This window comes from Microcaecilia unicolor, chromosome 7, assembly GCF_901765095.1.
Source record: "Microcaecilia unicolor chromosome 7, aMicUni1.1, whole genome shotgun sequence".
Lineage (NCBI taxonomy): Eukaryota > Metazoa > Chordata > Amphibia > Gymnophiona > Siphonopidae > Microcaecilia > Microcaecilia unicolor.
In genome coordinates, this window is record NC_044037.1 from 95,504,474 (window position 1) to 95,528,701 (window position 24,228).

Below are 24,228 nucleotides of genomic sequence, written 5' to 3' on the forward strand. Positions count from 1 at the left end.
TACTCATTGTTGGGATATTGCAATCGTACACAGTGTGCAGCATTTTATTAATTTAGGGAAGAAAACAACAGTTTTGTGCTTTTCTGGTGCTTTATATAAGCTTCCTTTCAGTTCCTATTTCTCAGACTATAAATCAAGGGGGTTGAGCAGTGGAATGCAGTTATATACACTATAGTAAGCAGTTTGTTAAGGTCCATAGAGTAATCAGACTTGGGTTTCATGTAAACACCAAAAGATGGTCCCATAAAATAAGAGAACAACTGTTAGGTGAGAGGAACATGTAGAAAAGGCCTTTTGTCTACCTTTAACAGAATGGATTTTTAAGATCGCAGAAATAATGTATACGTATGATATAACTGTTAATATGAAAGGGGTAAAACCATAAATTGGGCCTTCAACATAATTTATATTTTCAATGACAGAGGTCTCAGAACATGACAGAGCCATCAATACCGTAATGTCACAGAAGAAATGGTTAATTTCGTTGGAGCTACAGAAAGATGATTTTGATATTAAAGTACATGAGGAACTGGATTTTGAAATGCAATCAACCAGGAAACACTGGCTAGTGTTTATACAGACTTTCCTGTTCATGATGATGGTGTAACGCAAAGGATTGCAGATGGCAACATAGCGATCATAGGCCATGGCGGTGAGAAGGTAGAACTCAGCATTTGTACAGGCAGGAACAGGTACATCTGGATCATACACTGCATGAAAGAGATGGTCTTATTCTGTGCTATGAGCACTGCTAACAATTTAGGCACTGTGACAGTCACGTAACAGATTTCTAGAAAGGACAAGTTGATGAGGAAGAAGAACATGGGGCTATGCAGATGGGAATCTGAGCAAACTGTGAATATAATAAGAAGGTTCCCTGTCAAGGACATAAGATAAATAATCAAAAACACAAGGAAAAGGAGGAGCTGCATCTCAGGAAACTCAAAGAATCCCAAAATGATGAATTCGGTAACCGAGGTGTAATTCATCTTTTTCATTTCTCCCATTCTGATTAGCTGTGAATTAAAAATGGACAAATCGAAAATTAAAACAGATGTATCTAAAAGATTGACATTGGTACATGATGTCTATGTAGGTTGTCCAAACTTTTGCTGCCACCTTCAAGGATTATCCTTTATTTAGCTACTGGCATCTTTCTGTATAGAAAACAAAAACACCTTACTATATACCTTTATCTGAATTATGAAGAGGCATTTCTAAGGTGAGTTTGCGTTTATTTGCATAATTTTGAATTTTCAACAATATGGACATTTTTTAATTCATAAAAAATATCAGCACAGGTTAGTAGCCCAAATTTGTGTAGTCACATAAGTCTGGAAATGTGTCTAAGTCCTGTTCCCCAACATGTACCATGTATTTGAACATGAAGCCTTGTGTAAAATATATGTGTCTCTTCTCCAAAAGAATATGTACAAAAAAGAAAAAATGGCATTGAAAATTACCTAATCAATATTCAGCTGGTGATGGCCATAGGTTTTTAAAGCCTCACTGTTGCTGGCTAAATTAGATCTGGAATTTCAATATCAGACCATATCCAGGCACCAGCATTGAATATCTGATTATGACTGGACATGTGCTAGCCATCTGCACTTATGTGGGTCGTGGATGAATATTGGCTGGGATCTGGATAAGATAGACTCAGTGCAACTCCCCCTCCCTTGCATTTCCGCCCATCCTAATTCCAGTTTCCACCCATACCAATCCCGCCATTTTATCAACCTAGGTAAAGTGCACCCCCCCCCCCTTTTCATTCCCATTCCTGGTTCCTATCCCAATCATCCATTCCCTTCTCCCATCTGACCCCCCTCCTCTGATTCAGTGCTGGATCATGCGTTTTGATCCCATCCTGAGTTCTGATTATTCCCACAATTCTAAGGCCCTGCCTTCTGTATCCAAGCCCAGGTCTTCTTCCCTCCCACCCTACACCACTAAGACATACTAGGTGATCCCTGGGGTCTAGTGAGAAAGGTTGGAGTGAACCCCTTTCTATTACTGCCCTGTCAACTCCGGATTTCAAAATATTGGCACAATTTACTCTTATAGAAAAGCTGGACACCCAGCAGTAGTACTGCATGACTAACATTAGGAGTCATTGCCTCTATCTTGAAACCTGGAGCCAATGAGTCAGGATCATTCCATCCCTATCCTCCTAGGCATCAGGAATCACCTCCAGATAAATTTTAGAGGAGCCTAGGGGTCTGGGGGTTGATGGAAGGGAGATCTGGGCTTAAATGGACGAGAGTGACTGAGATTGGGGATTGGAGGATCAGATCCATTGATAGGATCAGAATGGGAGGATTGCATGGGTAGGAGTGTCGGGGAGGAAATAAATGGTAGGGGTTGGAACTAGGGAGGTTGAAGGCTGCAACTGGACTGGAAGGAACAGATGGGGGATAGATAACAGGAATCGAACTGGGGAGAGGGATCAGAACTCTGGGAAGGGGTTGAGGGTTGGAGCTGAGGTGGTTTGGTATTGGCATCAACCAGTAAGTTATGCAGGTGCTGGCAGGCACTCAGTGAAAGAACTACATAGCTAGCAACCAAAGACAGGATAGTCTTTATGTGGTCTTATCCCGCCGCTTAGATAGGTGGGCACTGAAACTTAATATGGCCCATGCCCACATAAGTGTTGGTTTCTCCATGACTCCACCCTGAGACCAACCTTTACTGGCCACTTGGATTGACTGGTTAGAGCCAATACTCAGTGGCAGTGTCCAGTTAAATGCTGATGAATGTCGGCTGTTGGCCTGCTGAATATCGATCTCTACATATTTAAGTAGCTGAAATCACAAGCTCTAATAGGTATAGATGGCTTTTATTCCATCACGACATACACATGCAGTTTGTGTGGTTGTCAGGGGGAAGCTGCCTACAGGTGAGAGCCAAATGGTGTAGAATGCAGCATGCCATACAATGTCACACACCTTTGGAAGAACTATTTAGAAGCTCTCTATCCCTATCTGTGTGATTAGGCTTCCCTGGTGTTTGTTCATGTGTTACCAGTGCCAATGAGAGATTTCTGTGAAAAAGAACTGATAAGTATTTTTTTTATATGCTTGGGAGGTACTAAGAAGCCATCCCCAGTGGTCTGGACACACTCAGATGTTTTTGTATTCCTGACTGGGATAGAACATTGGCATCATGACAGGAGCCTGGGAAGCTGAGAAAATATCAGTTATGAGACATTTGGCAATGTAGACCACCTACATATTGAGGGTTGATCAATAGCTACATTTGTGCAATCAGTTGTCCCAAAACATAATGGAAAATGAGCCCTCCCATACAATTTGGTCATTGTTTGCTTTTTCTGAAGCACATCCTGAAAGAAAGCAATATACTCAATAGTGTGGTTGACAAAAGCATTCAGAAATTAATGAAGGTAGCTGACTGATGACCTCGGGTGCTCTGGCATGGCCTATTCCTGCTTTGTATATGACTGACTAAAAATAGATAGACACAGTAGCAAGTCTTAGCAGACCATTCTCCACCTATGCCAGCAGCTGGAACCTCTGCTGCAGTCAGATACAAATAAAGAGAGGCCAATTACCACAGCACAATAATCAGCCACAACAGTGAAGAAACACACAGTAACAGAAAAAGGCTATGTTTCTTGTTTCTTGTCTAGTCAATGCTATAGTGTTAAGAAGCAAGAAGGTTTGCAGCTCCTAGGAGTGCTTGTGTGGAATCCCTCAGGGTTCTCTATCCACCTTTCCTGCTTAACATCTTGCTCTAATCACTGGGAACAGATTTAGACGGCTTAATGTACTATTCCCAGTTTCTGTTGACTGGATAACCACATAGAAATGAATTTGTGATTGCATAGAGGCGATCTAAGATAGGAGTTAATCCTGTTGGCTCAAATTGAACTGTGGAAAAAACTAGAAAACAAGTTGGACCCTCACCTACCCCCCTGTTTACTAAGCAGTGCTAGTGGCTGCCATTTGGTAATGCCAAAACAGCCCAATTTTCTTTCTAGAGGCTTTTTCCTTTCTCAGACTCTCCCTTTAAAGACTCTTCCTCTCTTTCACCACTTCTCACAGGAGTTCCCTGTAGATGCTTAGCCAGCAACCAAATAGCTCAGCCTCCCTATTACTTTGGTCAATCCCTCTTCCCCACAGTTCTTTCTCTCTGTTATCCCATAGGATCCCTCTCCCAATCTCTTAACTTCTTTATCACCCCAATCCGATTACTTTACTGACTGCATAGCTTCATTCCCCCTCCCATCAGCAGCAGGAGGAGCACTTAATGAAATGTCATCTCTTGCTGGCCTATGGCAGCAAATGAAGACTCATTAGGTGTTCTTCTGCTGTTGATGGGGGATGGAGGATGTATGGTGAGCAGAGAGATCAGCCTGGGATGATAGAGAGGCAGGGATGAGCAAAACTATCCAGGGCAGAAAGCCATTAGATTGGCCATGTGTACTGCGAACTTGATCTGATGGCTGAAACTGGGGTGGCATTTTCTACCCAAAATGACCCCATATGCCCCCATTCCCCTCCTGTCCAGTATTGCCCCTACTCTTACCTTTCTCCCATCCATCCATCATCACCCCCTCCCCTCTGGTCCAGCAGTACCCTTTCCCCAACCCACCCCTCCACACCGCCTCAAGCATTACCTCTACTGTCTTCTTCCCTCCCTCTCACCCATCCAGCATCACACCCTCTCTCCACCCCACCACCCCTGAGTCTAGCACTGCCACCCCTCTTACCCACCATCCAACATTACCCTCCCTCTCTCTTCTCTCTCTCTCTCTTTCTCTCTCTCTCTCTCTGTCCCCAACCCAAGGTGCAACATCACACTTCCTTCCACTAGTCAAGCATTTCCCCTGAAACATACCTGCTACCCTTTTGCTGTGCCATGGGCCTGCTAGTACCATTCTTCTTGCTCACACCAGGGCCCAGCCAATTCTCTCCCTCTGCTGACTCCGGGTCCACACAAGCAATCAAGAAAGCAGCAGTGAGATGCACTATACAGCCTTCGAGCCATGTGCTCATGAAGGCCCTGCTGGTCTTGCCCCCTCTGGTGGTATCAGAAGGGCTTCATGAGCATATAGAATCAATTGCTCTATGATGCTTACAGTTGGTACCATGTTTGATTGCTGCTGCTGGCCTGTAGGTAGCAGAGGGGAGGATCTGCTTGGGCCATGATGTTGCACAGTGGTAGAAAGGGGTTGAGGGGATCAGCCCTGGCCCTAGGATCCAATGGTCTCAACTATACCTCTCTTCTTTTTTTAAATAGAACTATAGGGACATGCAGAGCCACTTTTACCAATGAGCAACTGGGCTCCTGGGACCCTTTTATACAGAGGTCCAGGGCAGCTGCTCCTTTTGCCTATTGGTAAAAGCAGCCCTGTGTGCACCTAGCAATTAGAAGAGTATCTATAACTTACCTGAGATATTGGTGCCCGAATTTAGTGACCTGCTATAGACTAAGGGGATTAGAAGGTAATTTTGTTAGTTTACCAAGGCTGGAGAACTAAGTAGGCACCTATTTGGAAGCTATTTTATAAAACACATGTAACTTCATAAGAATTCCAGCCATTTATGCTGACTTGAATTCTCCATCTGTGCACAGTCATTCATGTAAGTGTTTCTATTGCTGGCCTGTGTAGTCCTGCCAGCAAATAGGAAAGTGGCAGCCTGTATTTTGCAAAACAATTTTCTCTAGGCCCCTATCACTCAGTCAGTTGACATAGCTAGGACTGAATGGATCTTGGGTGGAAAATTTAAATGGGCCTCCTATCAAACTATTGCTCTCAAGGTAGGAGGGACTCTTAGGAGTAAGGGTACGAAGATGCACATTCCTAAAGCTGACATATACAATATAAATTCAGAAAAAATACTTTTTTTCTACCTTTGTTGTCCGAGACTTAACTTTGGTCCTTGTGTCTCTCTTCTGCTTTCTGTTTTTTTTTTCTTAAATATTTGCATGTCTCCTGTTCTCTTTTCTTTCTCTGTCCAGTATTCATCTTTTATGTGTGTCTCTATCTGTTGTGTCCAGCATATCTCCTCTGTGTCACCTTCCCCTCCCTTTGTGTCTATATTACCCCCCTCTGTGTCTCTTTGTGTCTCTGTCCCTCCCCATGTCCAGCTTCTCTCTTCCCTTCCTCTTGCACCTTACCCCTGACCCCCTCCATCCCTCTGTTGTTCCATCATCTGTCACCTCTCTCCTCTGGTCCAGTCTCTATCTCTTCTCTCTGCCCCCCCCCCCCCCCCCATCCAGCATCTGCCCCCTCTCTTCCCCCTCCCTTTGCTCAGGTCTCTTTCTCCACTTTGCCCTCTTCAAGTATATTGTCTCTCCCCCTTTGCCTCCCCCTCTCCCGGCCATTTCAGCATCTCTCCCTTCCCCTCTTCTGTGCCCGGGTGTGGCACTGCTGTCCCCTCCTCCACCAGGCTTCCACACACCACAGCGAGAATCATGAAAGATAAAGCCTGAAAGCTGCTGCACTAGATGGAGGGGGCTTTCCTCTGCTGCATCCCTCCCACAAGCAGTTGCATCAAAGAGGTGGAATGCAGCAGAGGAAGGCCCCCGCCGGCCCACTGTGGCAGCTTTCAGAATGTCTTTGTCTATGATCCCCATTGCAGAGTGTGGAGGTCTGGTGGAGGGGAGTTATACTGGACCCAAATGCATGGGGGGGGGGGGGGGGGATCAGGTGCAGCTTCAGGCAGCCCCTACCACTGAGCATCCCTGGGCATTTTTCCAGCTTGCTCAATGGTAGTTATGCCCTGCACTCAGCAGATAGACAGTTTGGAGTCAGTTCTTCTATAGCCTTTCTGTAAAATTGTTGTTTCCCGCACCTATCAGGAAATCACATATTCTGGCACTGGATGTTTCCAGAGAGGAAGAGAACTTAGGGAATAGTGGAAAACCTCTGGAAGCTTGTGGAACAGTAGGAGGGTTTGTGGTAATAGGGGGAAGGGCCTGGTGGCAGCAGTAGCTTTCCTTCTAGGTGCTGTAAGGAGAGAAGATTTATTCATAATGCTATCCAGGCATCATACTATTGTAACCAGCACATACAGAAGGAGTAAAGAACTGTTTTGTAACATATCATAACATCATCTCGGCAGAGATATTATGTCTGTCTTCTAGATACCATGGCACATCTAAGTTTACCAATTGATTTAACCTTATGAACCGCTAACATCTGATTATCCCTAATTGCAAATGTAAAGAAATGTGTAAGCCATGCCCTCACCTTGTATAACAAGAAGAATAAAGAGAATCTGTATGTGTTGATGTATGAATGGAGAAGAGGAGAAAAGCTTTTATATATAGTTGGCCATATGTTTGAAATGGTTGAAGCTGTACCCCTCATCAACTGAAGGATAGTAAATGTTCTGGACTCCATTATTATATTGTGTGAAGTCTGATGTAGATCTTGCTCTGCCCCCAAGGGAAATCCTGATTCTGCCCTGGTCTTGTAATGAGTAAATAAGAATGTGTATCCCTCGTCCAACTACCTCAGACATAGTCTAGGCAGGCACCTAGACTAAGTGTGTGTGTGTGTGTGGGGGGGGGGGGTTACATATAAGAGCCTATGAGGTGTATTTTCAAAGCACTTAGACTTACAAAGTTAAACATTAACGTATGGAACTTGGTAAGTCTAAGTGCATTGAAAATGACCCCCATGCCTTTATAAAAATTGGCACAAACTCCCTGCTATGGAAAATTAAGAAAATTGAGATTCCATTTTCTCAATATATTTTCCAAGACCTCCATCTTATAATAACTTAAAAGGATATCCTTAATGCCTAAGATCCCAGTAGCCTGAGTTAGAAGTACCCAGGTTCAAGGACCTTAAGCCTAGCTTTGATGGTAGCTATCTTATTATCCAGGTCCTCTAATCTTTCCACATTCTGTCTGGTAAAGTTGCAATTGCTGTATGACTATCTTCTGCAACATCTCCTCAGTCCTGCAAACAGCTTTCCAAATATCTACTATGGAAATATCTTGCCCATAAATATCAAATAATTCATGTATGCAGAAATATAAAAATACACTACTAAACTTTAGATAATCTGTCTGTAAATGCAGTTCTATTGGAAAGGAGTTCCTTAAGGCTAGTCTAGTGACAGAAAGAGACTGTGTCCTTATACAAGTTTTAGATAGTATAGAAAGCATCCCTTTTTGGTGAGGATCATAGATCACATAAAATAGAATATTATGTGCAAATAGGCAGAGACATTACCGCACTGTGATTTCTTTAACACCTCGGTGGACATTCATATCTATCCAGGTGTTAAAGAAACTATGTATGTAAGACACAGTCAGTAAAAGCTACAACTTACTTCGCAGTCCAATTATCAAATTAGATTCACCTTTTCAGGAATATACTGAACTCATTTCTTCTTTCCTTTTCTGCTCATAAACGGCAGCTTCATATATTCTGCTCTAAATTCACTTTGGGGTTAACTTTATAACAGGGCACCTATGTAGATGTCAAAAAAATCATAAAGACAAAAAAAGTATCTAAAACAGGCAAAAAACAAAACAAAGAAGGGGTGCGCCAAAGAACTTCCAGCACAACAGGTATTAAAACACTTTTATTGACAATAAAAGAGTGTTTTCATATCTGTTGTGTTGGAAGTTCTTTAGGCTACCCCTACTTTTTTTATGTAGGGTTTTTTAAAATCTCAATTTTGGGTTGGTATCTCTAGGGCTTTTTTTCAGGGGGTGTTCGGGAGTACTGAATACCGGCACCTTTTCTACTGCTTGCTAAAACTGACCCTTGGTCTCCAAGTAGTAACAAGAGAGCTGAGGCTCTACACACCAGTGCTGCCTATTCGTAGATTCTGTGGCTTGTTACAGGAGGCTTGGCTATTGTGAAGCATGTCCCTCAGTGATCCTCCCACCCCTGAAAGATGGTTTGACATTTGAGTACCCACATCTTTTTTTGCTAGAAAAAATGCCCTGGGTATCTGGTATTTATAAAACAAGAACCAAGAATTATTCACAGCAGCTTACGTATGCTCATGCACAAGTTTGTGCTTCCTTGAAGACAGGCAAAAATATGTGTATGCAATATACGGTATGCATGTAGGGGTGTACTTTATAAATATATACACATCGCATTGCTGCTCCTGCTAAACCAACCTGCAGCACAAGTAAAGCCTACCCAAATACTGAGTAAAAGTAAGCACTATGGCCCCCTTTTACTAAGGCGCACTCACATTTTTAGTGCACGCTAAACTTGTGGGCGCGCTAAATGTTAGAGACGCCAATGCATTCCAATGGGTGTCTCTAACGTTTAGCGTGGCAACAATTTTAGCGTGCCTTAGTAAAAGGGGGCCTATGTTTCTGCCCACCTACTTTTTATATGCATATGCACCCATTCAATTTTACCAGTCATCTTCTATGTGCAGAGCATACTTTACACAGAAAAAATGCTTTTACAAATGACCCCCTTAAGACTGCTGATAGAATTATATTAAATAATTAATCTGAAATCATATTTTGTTTTAAATAATTTGGACTGTGGAATAGTGATGAAGCAGTTTAGAACCAACAGTACAAAACTTCTACTTTCAGCTAATAAAACTGTATAGAGCATTAAGTCCTCCTGTTCAATAGCTGTATATTGGTTTGCATGCATTCTTCATTAAAATATAAATAAAGAAAGGTATACTCACTTTTTCTAGTTAATTTTGTGGCAAAGAATCTCTTCCTAATAGCAAAGACACAGATTAGACAGAGAGATATAAGAGATTTCTGGGACCTATGAGATAAAACCCCAAGATAATTTCTAGGTTTCAGATGAGGAACATGAACAAAATTATAACAAATTAAAAATTGCATGCTGTAAGTATTATGCAAACATTATACTAGCAGTGTGTGGTGCAGATAGATGTGTATGATTGTGAGTAGTGGAGTTATTGAGATTGGCAAGGCAGCTTAATGGAGCTGGACATATTATTATTAATAGGTAGTGGGTCTGAGTGTGACTGAAAGGGTGGGTGGGGGCGATTGATGAGAGGAAACTGGATGAATTGATTGGGGAATATTGGTGGCAAAGACTGATTGAGTAGGTAGGGGGTAAAAGGGCAGCTAGTGAAAAAGCAAGGGGATGGGGTTAATACAGTGGGACTGAGTAAGTGAGTGAGTGGATGAGAAGTTAAGAATTGTGGGGATAGGAGGCATGTGACTGAGTAGATGAGGCAATTATAACTCCATCCATGGGTGCAATCACCTGCAAACTACACTCCAATGCATTTAGGCACCATTTTATAGAACAGGTCATAGCTGGAATACTGATGTGTCTGCAGATATATAGACACATACACACATTTTTTCCAGTATTCTGGTCATTCACATGCATTTTGGTACCTAAATATTGACACTACCTTTATAGATTTACCCCTGAATGCCTTAAAGATATTTTACTGACATCAACTATTAATAAATAAAACAGCCAAGTAAACCAGAAAGGTTCCATAAGGTACTAGGAATAGAGTACAGGTGCTCAGAGAAGGCCCATCACCTAAGGACTATAGAAATGCAGGGACCTAGTCCATATATACAGCTTAGTAAAATATTCAGACATGTAATCTGTTATACATAGACAGCCCAAGCTGCCCCATGTAATGGGGACTGTACACTCCCTGTCTGGTATCAGAGGATACCATTATTAACCCTTTACCGATAACCAAATGTTATGGGCATGCAAGCTCTTATAAGCTAGATCTTTATTAGCTTGACAAACTTCTTGTCATCTCAGACTTTCTTTCATCCAGGCTACTTCTTCTCTCTGTCTCATAGGAGCTGAAACGAGAAACAGACAGCACAAAAGAAAGGACATTAAAGAGAGAAAAGAAAAAGTCTCTGAAGTGGACATCCTGGCTAGGAAAGGTCTTGATCACAAGGCCCAAAGCAAACTATTGCACTGGAGTTGACTGTCTTTAAGCAGGACAAGATCTCCTTCTTTGATGTTAGGCTTGCTTGATTGCCATTTGCTTTGATACTGCAGAGTTGGAAGGTACTCTCATTTCCAATGATTTCCAAAAAGCACTTGCCAAGTTCTAGTCTTGTTTCCAGAAATGTTTGTAAGTGTCTTTGCTTTTAAACTTCCCTGGTGGAGAAAGAATTGTGTCTGACTTTTGTGTCAGGAGTATGGCTGGTGTTAAAATCCATGGTGGTGCTAACTTATCATTGATAATTCTGAATCCGCATCTTTGATACTGCTTTGGTGACAGGTGTCTTCTTGAATGTCCATTTCACTGGTTATCATTGCCACTGTTTTTGTTGCCAGTACTGCTCTATATAATTCTAAGCATGGGATGGGATGGTTGGATTGTGGTGCTACCTTAGCCTTGTTGAAAATAAAGCCCACACAAGACATTCCTTCTGTGTCTGTTGCTTTCAAGTAGGCTACTGCAGGAATGGCCTTTACTGAAGCGTCTAAAAAGATGCAAATTTCCCTGCTTCTGGCAGTATTGAGTTGAGCAGGAATGTATGCATGTGGAACATATAATTGTTCAAGAGTCTTTAGGGAATTTTTCCATTTTTCCCATTCCTGTTTCTTTTCTGATGGTAATGGGTCATCCCATCCATCCCACCACTTTGGGACAGTTCTCTTAATAAGGATCTCCCTTGGGTGGTAACTGGAGCCATGAATCCCAGTGGATCATATAGACTGTTGACTGTAGATAAGACACCTCAACGAGTATAGGGTTTCTCTTGAGTTGAGACTTGGAAGGTAAAGGCATCTCTTTTTAAGTCCCAGTGTAACCCAAGGCTTCACTGAAGTGGAGATGTATCTACTCTTAGATATATATCTTTCAAATCTTTTGCATAATCCTCTGTAGCAAATGCTTTCATCACTTTTGCAGTGTTTGAGGTGATTTTCTGAAGTCTTAGATTAGCCTCTGCTGGCATTGCTTGTATTCTTTTTAACAAGTCAATGGCTTCCTTTGTGGTAGGTAAGGACTTCAATCCATCATCTACATAAAAATCTCTTTCTAGATAGTTTGGTGTCTGTGCTATAAACTTTTTCTCTTTCTTGGGCTGTTCTCCTGAGCCCATAAGTAGCCACTGCTGGTGATGGACTGTTACCAAAGACTCAGACTCCCATTCTTATATTCCACAATCTCTTTGTTGGTGTCATGGTTCACATCACAAGAATCTCAAATAGGTTCTGTAGTCTGGGTGTATGACAAAACAGTAGAATTAACAATGGAGTAGGACAAAGAAGGCACTTCCAAAAACCACAAAGAAGAGATGAAGAATGGTAGCAGGTAATGTTTATTTGCAATGGTCCAAAAAGACTTAACACAGCAACTGTGTTTTGGCTCCTAAGCACCTGTCTCAGGAGTCTACATAATGCATTTCAAATAAAACAATAAATATACATAAAAATAAAATCATAAAAATATATGCACAAAACAGATATGCATAATACTGTTATAAATTGAGAGGAACAAACCATCAATATATCAGTAGTAGAAATGTCAATGAAAACAATAATAGATATCATAAAAAGTATGGTGATGTGCAAATGTTGTACACAATGACAAGTGGTTTGAAGATAAAAACACAGATCATATGAAAAAATGTTTAAGTGCCTAGGGAAGGAATCACAGGGGACACAAATAAATATCAATTTAGGGGCCCTGTTTATTAAGGTGAGTTAGCATTTTTAATGTGCTTACACTTAGCACATGCACTAACCGTGTAGGCGCCTATAGGGATATTGTAGGTGTGTACATGGTTAACATGCATACATGGTTAACGTTAAAGGTTAAATGAACTGCTGTACAGCTGAGAAAACAGTGTGAATAGAACGGATATCTAAACAGATGGTAAAGAAAAAAGAGGATATCAAAAAGGGAAATAATATTTATGCTGTAGTGAATTCCATGGAATGAAAGTGCATCTATAAACAGATGTATCTTGTAAACTCCCCCCTTCTTCCATAGGGCGCGGCCTCCTCCCAGGTGCAATGCCAGCTGCAACTGCCCCTGTGGGCACCGCACATATACCACACTGGTGGAACAAAAATCCCTTTTTATTGTAGCTCCAATCCTCCTCAATAGAGGAGCGCTGTTCACTGGGCGCTTCCCCCCCCTTTAAACTCAGGGGAAACAATTCTGAGGTCCTCAGCTTTTAGCAAGTGCAGCGTCCAAACAGAAATCCACAATCCCCAAAATCAGAGGACAAACAGGTGAGCTGAGATCCCTCTTTCAGCCTGCAAACTTCAGTCAATTCCCCCCTTCCCCTTCCCTCCCAAATAAAGGTTCCTTTATTTTCAAGTGTTCTACAGTTAGTAGTCCTTGGCTTCCACAAAGTCCAAATCAGTTTCTCTCCTTAGTCAGGAACCACAGCACTTTGGTTCTCAGACTGAGCAGTGTTCCACCTCTGCACAGCAACAAACACTCTGTGGCCTCCCACACATGCTCTCTCCAACAGTTGTAAAAAGTCACTTATCTTTAACTTTCCAGGTCCATCTGTTCCTCCTCATAGGGTGCAACTGCGGGGAGATCGGCTCCACTCTCCTCCCATTCCATGTCCTTTTTCTCCTCCCCACAGATCTCCTCCAGTCCTCCGTTCCTCAAAGACTTCAGGAAGGCATCTCTCTCTCTCTCTCACAGGTGGCAGGAATTAAATACTGCTTCCTAATCCAGGGAAACTGGTCCTCTTGGTTCCTGCTCCCCCTCCTGGCCACTGGTATTTCTGCATCCCCCTTACTGCTGATGCTTGGGCCCGCTCCCGGTAAGGGAATCCTATCCAGGTTTTGGGTCCCACCCCCTCCCCTGCTGGCTTCTGGGTACAATAATTCTAACCAGTGGCGTACCAAGGGGGGGCGGTGGGGGCGGTCCGCCCCGGGTGCACGCCGCTGGGGGGGTGCCGTGCGCCAGTCAGTGTCGTTCGTTTCCATGCTCCCTCTGCCCCAGAACAGGAAGTAACCTGTTCCGGGGCAGAGGGAGCATGGAAATGAACGACGCTGACTGGCACGCGGCACCCCCCCCCCCAGCGGCGTGCATCCGGGGGTGAGGGGGTTCTTTCGCTGGGGTGGGGGGTGTCCTTTTGCCGGGGTGGGGGTCGCGCTGCATGGGGGGGTGCTGCACCCGGGGGGCGGGGCGTATCGGCGATCTGCCCCGGGTGTCAGCGCCCCTAGGAATGCCACTGGCTCTAACTCTACTGGCTTTAAGGGAGACTTCAAGGACCCTGTCCTATTACAATCTCTAATACCAAAAAATGCAACATCAGGACAATGTGAGAAAACTGACGTGAAAGAATCTAAGAAATTAGACATGAGAAGTGTGCTGTGCAACACAGTGAGAGAAGCCAAAATATGAGAGAGCAAAATGGTGAGAAAAAAATAAGATGTATGGCAATCCAAAGGAAAATGTAATTGTAACACTGCCAGTGAACGTGTGCAAGACATAAAGGTTCTATATAAACATCACAAAAGAAAATACGGTATTGCATCAAAATGAAAGAATGTGATCATAATACCCAAAAGAAAGCATTATGAAAACATATTGTGTGAGTAAAAAGAAAACTCTATAAAAGAAACAAGTACCTTAAATCGCACTGAAAAACCTCAGCAAAAGTTCAAAATCTCTGGTGGTGCCGAAAAGTAATAAAGAACCATGTAGGAATCAGGGTTGTATATACTATATGAAAGGTGCCAAAACACAGATGCTAAATCTAACACATGCGTCAGTGAAACAGAAGCCAGAGCCTGCATGTGTGATTCAGAAAATATCATTGAATCATTCTGTGTGAAGGTATATTAGTGCAGCAAAAACAATGAAGCAATCTGAAGACCACTACAAATATAAAAACAAAGGTGTTACCCAAAGAAAAAAGGAAAAAAAATGTCTAAAGTACGAAAGATCATAAAAATCAGGTGAAGTGTATGAAAACAAATAGCATACATATAATAACTGAATGAAATAAAAACAATATGTTTAAGTACATAAATGTATCATTACATAAATGGAAAACATATTAAATGATAAAAAGTTATACATGCTCAAATGAATGGCAAAACAAATAGCTGTGCAATAAAACTGTTCAAATGCATATAGTGAAATGTATATATAAAGGTATATGGAACATACATATAATCATTGGATGAAATAAAAGAAATATGTTCAAGCACATGAATGTATCATTACATAAACAGAACAAATATATTAAATGTGAAAAGGTTATACATACCCAAATGAATGGTAAAACAAATGGCCGTGCAATAAAACATATTCAAATGCACATAAAAGGTATGTGGAGAGTCAGCTAAACTGCTATAGTAAAACCACCAAAAAGGAAAAATTGGAGAGCTGTGGTGAAAAGATAACTCCTCGTCAAATCAAATCACATTCAACACTTACTCTGATTCCCCAAATCTAAGCAACCTTCAGGAGCTGCTTCTATTATTTGCGAGTGCTACGCTGCCTCTCTACACTTTACATCGAGAAGGTAAATCTTACCCCATTGTGCATGCCATGATAACATCAAGACTGGACTACTGTAATGCACTCTACAACGGTCTGACTACAAAGGGTCTGCACCAGCTCCAATTGATTCAGAATGCTGCAGCAAGACTCATAGACGGTTACAAGTGAAGTGACCATTTCACACCATTTCTGCAAAAATTTATTCGCTACCAGTACAATACAGGGTTAAATTTAAAACTCTATGTCTGATCTTTAAGGCCCTTAAAGGAAATGGCCCCGAGTACCTGAAGAACAGGATGATCACTACACACCTCCAAAGACACTAAGGTCCTCTCAAGGACTGTCACTAATCACACCCTCTCCAAAAGACATTACATGATATGATAACTGCAAGCGAGCCTTCTCCGGAGTAGCCCCCACAATCTGGAATGCCCTGCTGAAAGGCTCCACTTAACACAAGACTATCTCTACTTCAGGAAGCAGGTGAAAGCTTGGCTGTTCAACCAGGCATTTAATGGAAGAAGTAACTAACTTTTTAGTCTCACTCTCACACACAAGGAGTGACACACAGGTTGCACATACTGCAGCAGGACTTGTTTATCTACTCCTACTCTAGCTGAGATAATATTTAACCATCTCTCTGACCTCATGTGTAACTTTCTTTAAATCAGTCACCTTATTTCTAATTCCTCTTACTCTTACCTATCTGTATGTTCCATCTTTGTTTATACCCTACACTGTCAATTAAAATGTTCTATTGCTATTGCATTGCATGTAAGTAGTATACTTGAATATTTTTACTGCTGTAATTATCTATTGTACATGTTTGATTTATTATTACTGTACACCTCTTGAGTGAATTCCTTCAAAAAAGCGGTAAATAAATCCTAATAAATAAATAAATAAATCAAAGGTCTGCAGGTCATATAAAAGGTCTGTAGTCAATGTTTAAATCTGACCTATAAATCCCCACACTTCTCAACTAGCTGGTTTCTCTAGGTGCTGGAACTGAACCAAAATCTCCTGCAAAGGAAAGGTTTAATTCTGACCTATAAATCCCCACACTTCTCAACTAGCTGGTTTCTCTAGGTGAGCTACCTGATAATCTCTTTAAATTTTAATGCTTATTGCTTAATAATTTTAATTAGCACTGTGAAACCTCTCTCTTTCTTTCTGGCTTTCTTTCTGTTCCTGCCAAACTCTGATAGAGAGGAACTGCTATAATTATTGGGAATATTTAGACTTAGTGAAAAGGAAAGTTAGCAATATCAGTTTTAAAAGTTAAATCAAGTGAAAATTCTTGCTCAGACTGGACCATTTGGGTCCATTCAACTAGAGCATTCCCTTGATAACAGCAGCATTTAGCTGACACTTTGGGACTTATAATCCCACCCTCCCACCCCAGGGTTTGCCACTCATTTATAGACAAACCAGTCCTCATTAACTTTACCCAATCATACACAGGCAGTCTTGCAGGCTATTACTCCAACATAGTACACCTGTTCATACCCATTTCAACCAATCAGGATGACTTTTATTCTCTGCAATAATTGTGATGCTTTAGTTTCAAGGTCAATCATCTGGAGACTTAAAGCTTGTCCTATCTGTCTTCAGCTATCTACTTTAAAACAAGAGCTCTGTAAAGTAATGCAAGAATTAGATGCAATTAAAGCAACTTATAGGACTGTGCAGAATTATAAATTCTCACCACTGCCTCAAAGAATAAAACCACATAAGAACAGATGGTTCACAGTAGGCTCGGGCAGACTTCATCATGTGACACAGAAGCATCCGCCCGCACAAGTGTTGCCACTACAAAATTCTTTTGCTCCACTACAGCACTCTGATGTTCCTGAAAATAAAACTGAAGTGGAAAAAGAAGAAAAAGCAAGGAAGGGGGAACAAAAATATGAGAAGGTACCCAAAGAGAAAACACCCTCACAAATCACTAAAACCAAAACACATACTAGGAAATGTACATGGAAAGCGATGACCACAAATGCTCGCAGTCTAAGCAATAAAATTCCTGACCTTCAAGCCCTGATTTTGGAGTCTGACTTGGACATAGTTGCAGTCACAGAGACATGGCTCAATGGTTCCCATGAATGGGATGTAAACATACCAGGCTATAATCTTTTTAGGAAGGATAGAGAGGGACGTATAGGTGGAGGAGTAGCTCTGTATGTGAGAAATGATATCCCAGCGACTGAAATGACAGGAACTGGGGAAAGGAAGAAGCGATATGGATCACCTTAAAAAGAGAGGATAGAACCTTGGTCCACGTGGGTGTTGTCTATAGACCCCCGACACAATTGGAAGAACTAGATAAAGATCTGATCGCTGATATTCAAAAGTTGGGGAAGAAAAGAGAGGTGCTGTTGTTGGGAGATTTTAATCTGCCGGATGTAGATTGGAAGGTTCCGTCTGCAAAATTGGAAAGAAGTAGAGAGATTGTGGATGCTTTCCAAAGTGCTCTGCTCAGACAAATGGTGAATGAACCCACGAGGGAGGGAGCCACGTTGGATCTGGTGCTCACGAATGGGGATAGTGTGTCAAATGTCCGAGTAGCTGCGCACCTGGGAAACAGTGACCATCAAATGGTTTGTTTTGATGTAACGGCTCATGTGGACGGCAGCCACTCTAAACTCAAAGTCCTCGATTTCAAACGAGCTGACTTTAACAAAATGGGAGAATACCTGAGGAAGGAGCTGATGGGCTGGGAGGGCATACGAGAAGTGGAAGGACAGTGGTCCAGGCTAAAAGAAGTAATAAACAGGGCCACAGACCTTTATGTAAGGAGAGTAAATAAAAGCAGGAGAAAAAGGAAACCGATATGGTTCTCAAAGCAAGTGGCTGAGAAAATAAAGATTAAAGAGTTAGCATTCCAGAAATATAGAAAATCTCAAGAGGAGGAACACGGGGAGGAATACCGGATGAAACTGAAAGAAGCCAAGAGAGGGTATGTCTGGCGAAGGCGCAAGCGGAAGAACAAATGGCTAGAAATGTAAGAGGGGAGACAAAAACTTCTTCAGGTATATTAGTGAAAGGAGAAAGACTATAAAGGGAATTGTGAGACTAAAAGATACAACAAAACGCTATGCAGAAAATGATGAAGAAAAAGCCAATTTGCTAAATAGATACTTTTGTTCTGTTTTCACTGAAGAAAACCCTGGGGAAGGACCGAGAGCGACTGGCAAAAGTACACCTGAAAATGAGGTGGATAGAGCGCCGTTCACGGAAGAGAGTGTGTATCAACAACTTGGAAAGCTAAAGGTGGACAAAGCCATGGGGCCGGACGGGATCCACCCCAGAATACTGAGGGAGCTCAGAGAGGTTCTGGCGGGTCCTCTTAAAGACTTGTTTAATAAATCCTTGGAGACGGGAGAGGTTCCGAGGGATTGGAGAACGGTGGAGGTGGTCCCTCTTCACAAAAGTGGGGATAGGGAAGAAGCTGGAAACTACAGGCCGGTAAGCCTCACTTCGGTTATTGGAAAAGTAATGGAAGCCATGCTGAAGGAAAGGATAGTGAATTTCCTGGAAGCCAATAAGTTGCAAGATCCGAGACAACATGGTTTCACCAAAGGGAAATCGTGCCAAACGAATCTCATTGAATTCTTTGACTGGGTGACGGGAGAATTAAATCAAGGACGTGCTATGGACGTCATCTACTTAGATTTCAGCAAGGCTTTCGACACGGTTCCCCACAGGAGGCTCTTAAATAAACTAGACGGCCTGAAAATAGGACCCGAAGTGGTGAACTGGATTAGGAACTGGTTGACGGACAGACCAGAGGGTGGTGGTGAATGGAGTTCGCTCGGAGGAAGGAAAGGTGAGTAGTGGAGTGCCTCAGGGATCGGTGCTGGGGCCCATTCTGTTCAATATATTTGTGAGTGACATTCCCGAAGGGTTACAAGGTAAAGTTTGCCTTTTTGCGGATGACACCAAGATTTCCAACAAAGTGGACACCCCGGAGGGTGTGGAAAACATGAAAAAAGATCTGAAGAAGCTGGAAGAATGGTCTAACGTTTGGCAATTAAAATTCAATGCGTAGAAATGCAAAGTGATGCACTTAGGGAGTAGAAATCCAAGGGAGACATATGTGTTAGGCGGGGAGAGTCTGATAGGCACGGACGGGGAGAGGGATCTTGGGGTGATAGTATCTGAGGACCTGAAGGTGACGAAACAGTGCGACAAGGCGGTGGCAGTAGCTAGAAGATTGCTAGGCTGTATAGAGAGAGGAGTGACCAGCAGAAGAAAGGAGGTTTTAATGCCCCTGTATAAGACGTTGGTGAGGCCCCACCTGGAGTATTGTGTTCAGTTTTGGAGGCCGTATCTTGCGAAGGATGTTAAAAAAATGGAAGCGGTGCAAAGAAAAGCTACGAGGATGGTATGGGATTTACGTTCCAAGATGTATGAAGAGAGGCTTGCTGACCTGAACATGTACACCCTGGAGGAAAGGAGGAACAGGGGTGATATGATACAGACGTTCAAATATTTGAAAGGTATTAATCCGCAAACGAATCTTTTCCGGAGATGGGAAGGCGGTAGAACGAGAGGACATGAAATGAGATTGAAGGGGGGCAGACTCAGGAAAGATGTCAGGAAGTATTTCTTCACGGAGAGGGTGGTGGATGCTTGGAATGCCCTCCCGCGGGAGGTGGTGGAGATGAAAACGGTAACGGAGTTCAAACATGCGTGGGATATGCATAGAGGAATCCTGTGCAGAAGGAATGGATCCTCAGAAGCTTAGCTGAAATTGGGTGGCGGAGCAGTTGGGGGGAAGAGGGGGTGGTGGTTGGGAGGCGAGGATAGGGGAGGGCAGACTTATACGGTCTGTACCAGAGCCGGTGATGGGAGGCGGGACTGGTGGTTGGAGGCGGGAAATACTGCTGGGCAGACTTATATGGTCTGTGCCCTGAAAAGGACAGGTACAATTCAAGGTAAGGTATACACATATGAGTTTGTCATGGGCAGACTGGATGGACCATGCAGGTCTTTATCTGCCGTCATCTACTATGTTACTATGTAATGTCCATGTTAAGACCATGAGGTATCAATGTATGGAGCTGAAAAACAAACTTTTGTTCTTTACAATTAATGTTTGATATGAAGTTTTCCTGCGCCATTTGATTTTGAGTATATAAGTATTGCCACACTGGGACAGACCAAAGGTCCATCAAGCCCAGCATCCTGTTTCCAACAGTGGCCAATCCAGGTCACAAATACCTGGCAAGATCCCGAAAAAGTTGAATACATTTTAAATGGTCTATGGACTTTTCCTTTAGGAAGCCATCCAGACCTTTTTTAAGCCCCGCTAAGCTAACCACCTTTACCACATTCTCTGGCAACAAATTCCAGAGTTTAATTATACATTGAGTGAAGAAAGATTTTCTCCAATTCATATTAAATTTACTACTTTGTAGCTTCATCACATGCCCACTAGTCCTAGTATTTTTGGAAAGAGTAAACAAATGATTCACGTCTACCCGTTCCACTCCACTCATTACTTTATAGACCTCTATCATATTTCCCCTCAGCCGTCTTTTAATGACAAAAAATTTTAAAGCTTCCACAGACTGTCCGGCTGTGGTCCAATGGCCAACTAAAGGTGCTGATTCTACACTTCTATTTAAACAGCTGCGATGTTCAATTATTTATGTTTTATTTAACCTTTTCATTTCTCCAACATATAAAAGGGGGTATGGGTATTGTACAATAAAGATGAACATAGTGGAGATGCAGTCATATATGTATGATTTAACTGATATTCCCGTCCAGTGCTAGGATTCTTGAAGGCAGTCATTTCTAATTCATGTTGGCACACGTTTCATGACCAACGCTTACGATGTCTGAGATAGGATTCTTCATATGTAAATGACAGTGTGGGAAGGGAAGATGGAACAAGTATATCTTTTAGGTTTCTCTCACGAGAGTATGTTACAACAAAGCTTTTACCTTTGAAATATTCATTCCCTTCAAGTGTATGCCAATGGCATCTGATAGAGCATTAAATTTGACTGGCTAAATGAGAGAATCTAACATAGTAACATAGTAGATGCCTCTCTCTCCTCCCTCCCTTCCTGTGGGCACGATAGGCATACCTTTGCTGGCAGCCAATAAATGGACTGCTACCACTCCCAATGTCTTGCTCTGAGCAGCATGCTGGAACTTCTCTCACATGCTCCAGAAGTCCCAGCCTGCTGCCCAGAACTGGAAACAAGGAGCGGGGAGCAGCAGTAGGCTATTTACTTGACTGGCAGGGCTCAGCATCCCCACCAGCAAAGTAAAATATAATTCTGCAGGGGGCCCAAGCCCACATTTTGGGAGCCAGTTGTTAAAGTAGCCATGGGGGCCCTACTTTAACAACCGGCTCCCAAAATTCTTAAAAACTTAACAACCAGCTCTTGCGAGCCTGTGAGAGCCTGCTCCAGCACACCACTGGTACGTGTATGGTAGGTATAATTGGGGGGAACTTAGAAAGGGAGAGGAAGAGTCAGGTAATGTCCATTACAGTCTTTGGTTATGTTGTGTTGCAGGTATCCAGGTATTTTTATGTTGGGTCGGTGGGGTATTGACATAGTGGTAGATTCTTTTTAAGATGTAGATGATGATAACTAGTAAAATGCAGAAAAGCATTCCAAACAGTAGGTTTCCTGTAAAGGGATGTAGTGAGATGATATTTTTTTCATGAGTAAATCCAGAAAAGTGAAGTTTGAATTTCAAGTTATTGTCCTGGGTGTTGAGCCATGAGAAAAAAATTATCCAAAGAAGTTATATCACCTTTCCAAATTAATACATTGTGTGGAAGAGGGGCATGTGTTTGAATCCCTCTGTTGTGTTGTTCTGCAACGGGCTGAGTTCAATATGAGAGGAGGAGATAAGAAATTGGTGTTAGTACATCAAGAACAGCGATGGATCTTTCGGTTACAAACTGTGCAGCCCAGGGGGCTGAACACGAGAATCTAATGGGTCCATTTTTTCTGAAAGACCTGTCAAAAGAAGAGGAGGGAAGATGACGTCAGATGTCAACGTATATAAAAGGAGAGCATGAAGTGATGAGTCGCTTCCGGAGTGAAGACCAGACTGCAGTGAAGTGAGGGACGCAGAAGGTACTGTGCTTATTTTATTAGTGAGAGAATGGCTATCGTAATTCTGCTGCTATTTTTATACAGAATCGCTATGGAAAGTCGTTGATACCACAGACCCTGAAGCAGGATGTGAGAGAAACACCGAAACCTTAGCCAAAGTCGGCCGTGGAAAGGAGAGATTAAGCGACGGCAGTTTGAATACAGAGATAAGTGTTGATTTATCACATAATACTAAAAATTCTTTTTGTAAAAATTCTTATTGATAAAGACTATATAGGAGGTTTTTTGCCTATGATGACAGCAAGAACTCCAGCAATTAAAGAGCTGTATAGCTAAAAACAGGAGTCTGTTGAGGCTTTTTCCTTCATTTCAGCACATCATATATGCAAAGTTCATTGTTTGGATTTGAATAAGATAGTACAATATAGATGACAACTTTGATATCACTTTGTAGATCTGAAGTTGGATCTTTATGTAAAGGAACATAATAATTTCTGTCACTGAGTTGAATCGCTATTTCTAGGATGTAATTTGAATGATTGAGAATTACAGTGCCCCCACCCTTATCAGCCGGATTGATGACACTTTCAGAGTTCTTAGCAGGGAGTTGAGATCAGCCTGTTTATTTCTCATGAGGTTATAAAAATGTTTTTTTCTTCTGTTCAATGTTCTTAAGGACATGTTCAACACAAAATTAAATGCTTGTATCAATGTATCAGTGGGTCCAGGGGGCAACCAGGAGGATGGTTTCTTGATTTATTTATTTGTTGCATTTGTATCCCACATTTTTCCACCTATTTGCAGACTCAATGTGGCTTACACACAGCCATATCAACATTAGGAGCATTTTTTGAGAAACATTGTATAATCCTGCTGCTCGGTCTTATCTCCATCTACACTTCCCGAAATGTAAGGGTGTCAAGTATAAGAAGATTTTCACCTCTTCTTTCCGCTACTGGAGCCCTAAACACTGGAACGCTCTCCCACAACACCTTAAAACACAAGCGGACCGCACCCTCTTCAAGAAGTTGCTGAAGACCTACTTCTTTGCTAAGATCTACTCCCCTATTTACACTGCTGATTGATGCACCCTCCCTGACCCTCACCCTGCTTAGTTTCACATTGTTAGCTACTGTACCCCCAGTCTATTCTTTGTACACTTTTCTATGATTCCTACATTGTAAATTTACTTAACTTTCTGTAAGCCACATTGTGCCTGCATGAGTGGGAAAATGTGGGATACAAGTGAACCATAAATAAATAAATAAATAATCTGTAGTTTTCTGGTGAATTTAAAAAGGCCCACTTTGGTTTGAAATGCATTGTTTTTGGCCATGGGGATGAAAGGAAGGCTCTTCTGTAGAACACTGCGTTCTTGACATTTTTACCCACACAGTTCACTTTTAACAACAAATTAACAAAATCCAGAACATAACAAATCATACAAATTCAAGTATTGAGAGGAATAGTATTTTGGCCACAGCTTTATTTATTCACATGAATAATTAATGTCAATTAACAATCATGTAAAAATATATAAACCCAAAAGCATTTAATCCCATAGAGCTATTCGGTAGTGAAACTAGCTCATAATCAGCACTACACTTGATGTAACACATATTGGTAAGACCCACGGTGTCATAAGATCAAACCTCAACTTATGGCTGTACTGTCCACAAGTGTTCATTATATTTTCAGTTATTATTCCCAGTTTCAATCTC

At 42.0% G+C, this 24,228-nt stretch overlaps 1 protein-coding gene across 1 annotated transcript in view; it reads right to left on the bottom strand.

Annotated features, from left to right (window-relative positions):
- Positions 1-590: 590 nt before the first annotated feature.
- LOC115475044 (olfactory receptor 6C3-like) overlaps positions 591-24,228 on the bottom strand; it is a 38,340-nt gene continuing 14,702 nt past the window's right edge. Inside the window, exon 3 of the mRNA XM_030210781.1 lies at positions 591-877. Coding sequence (XP_030066641.1) covers positions 591-877 — 287 coding nt within the window. The remainder of the gene's footprint in view (positions 878-24,228) is intronic.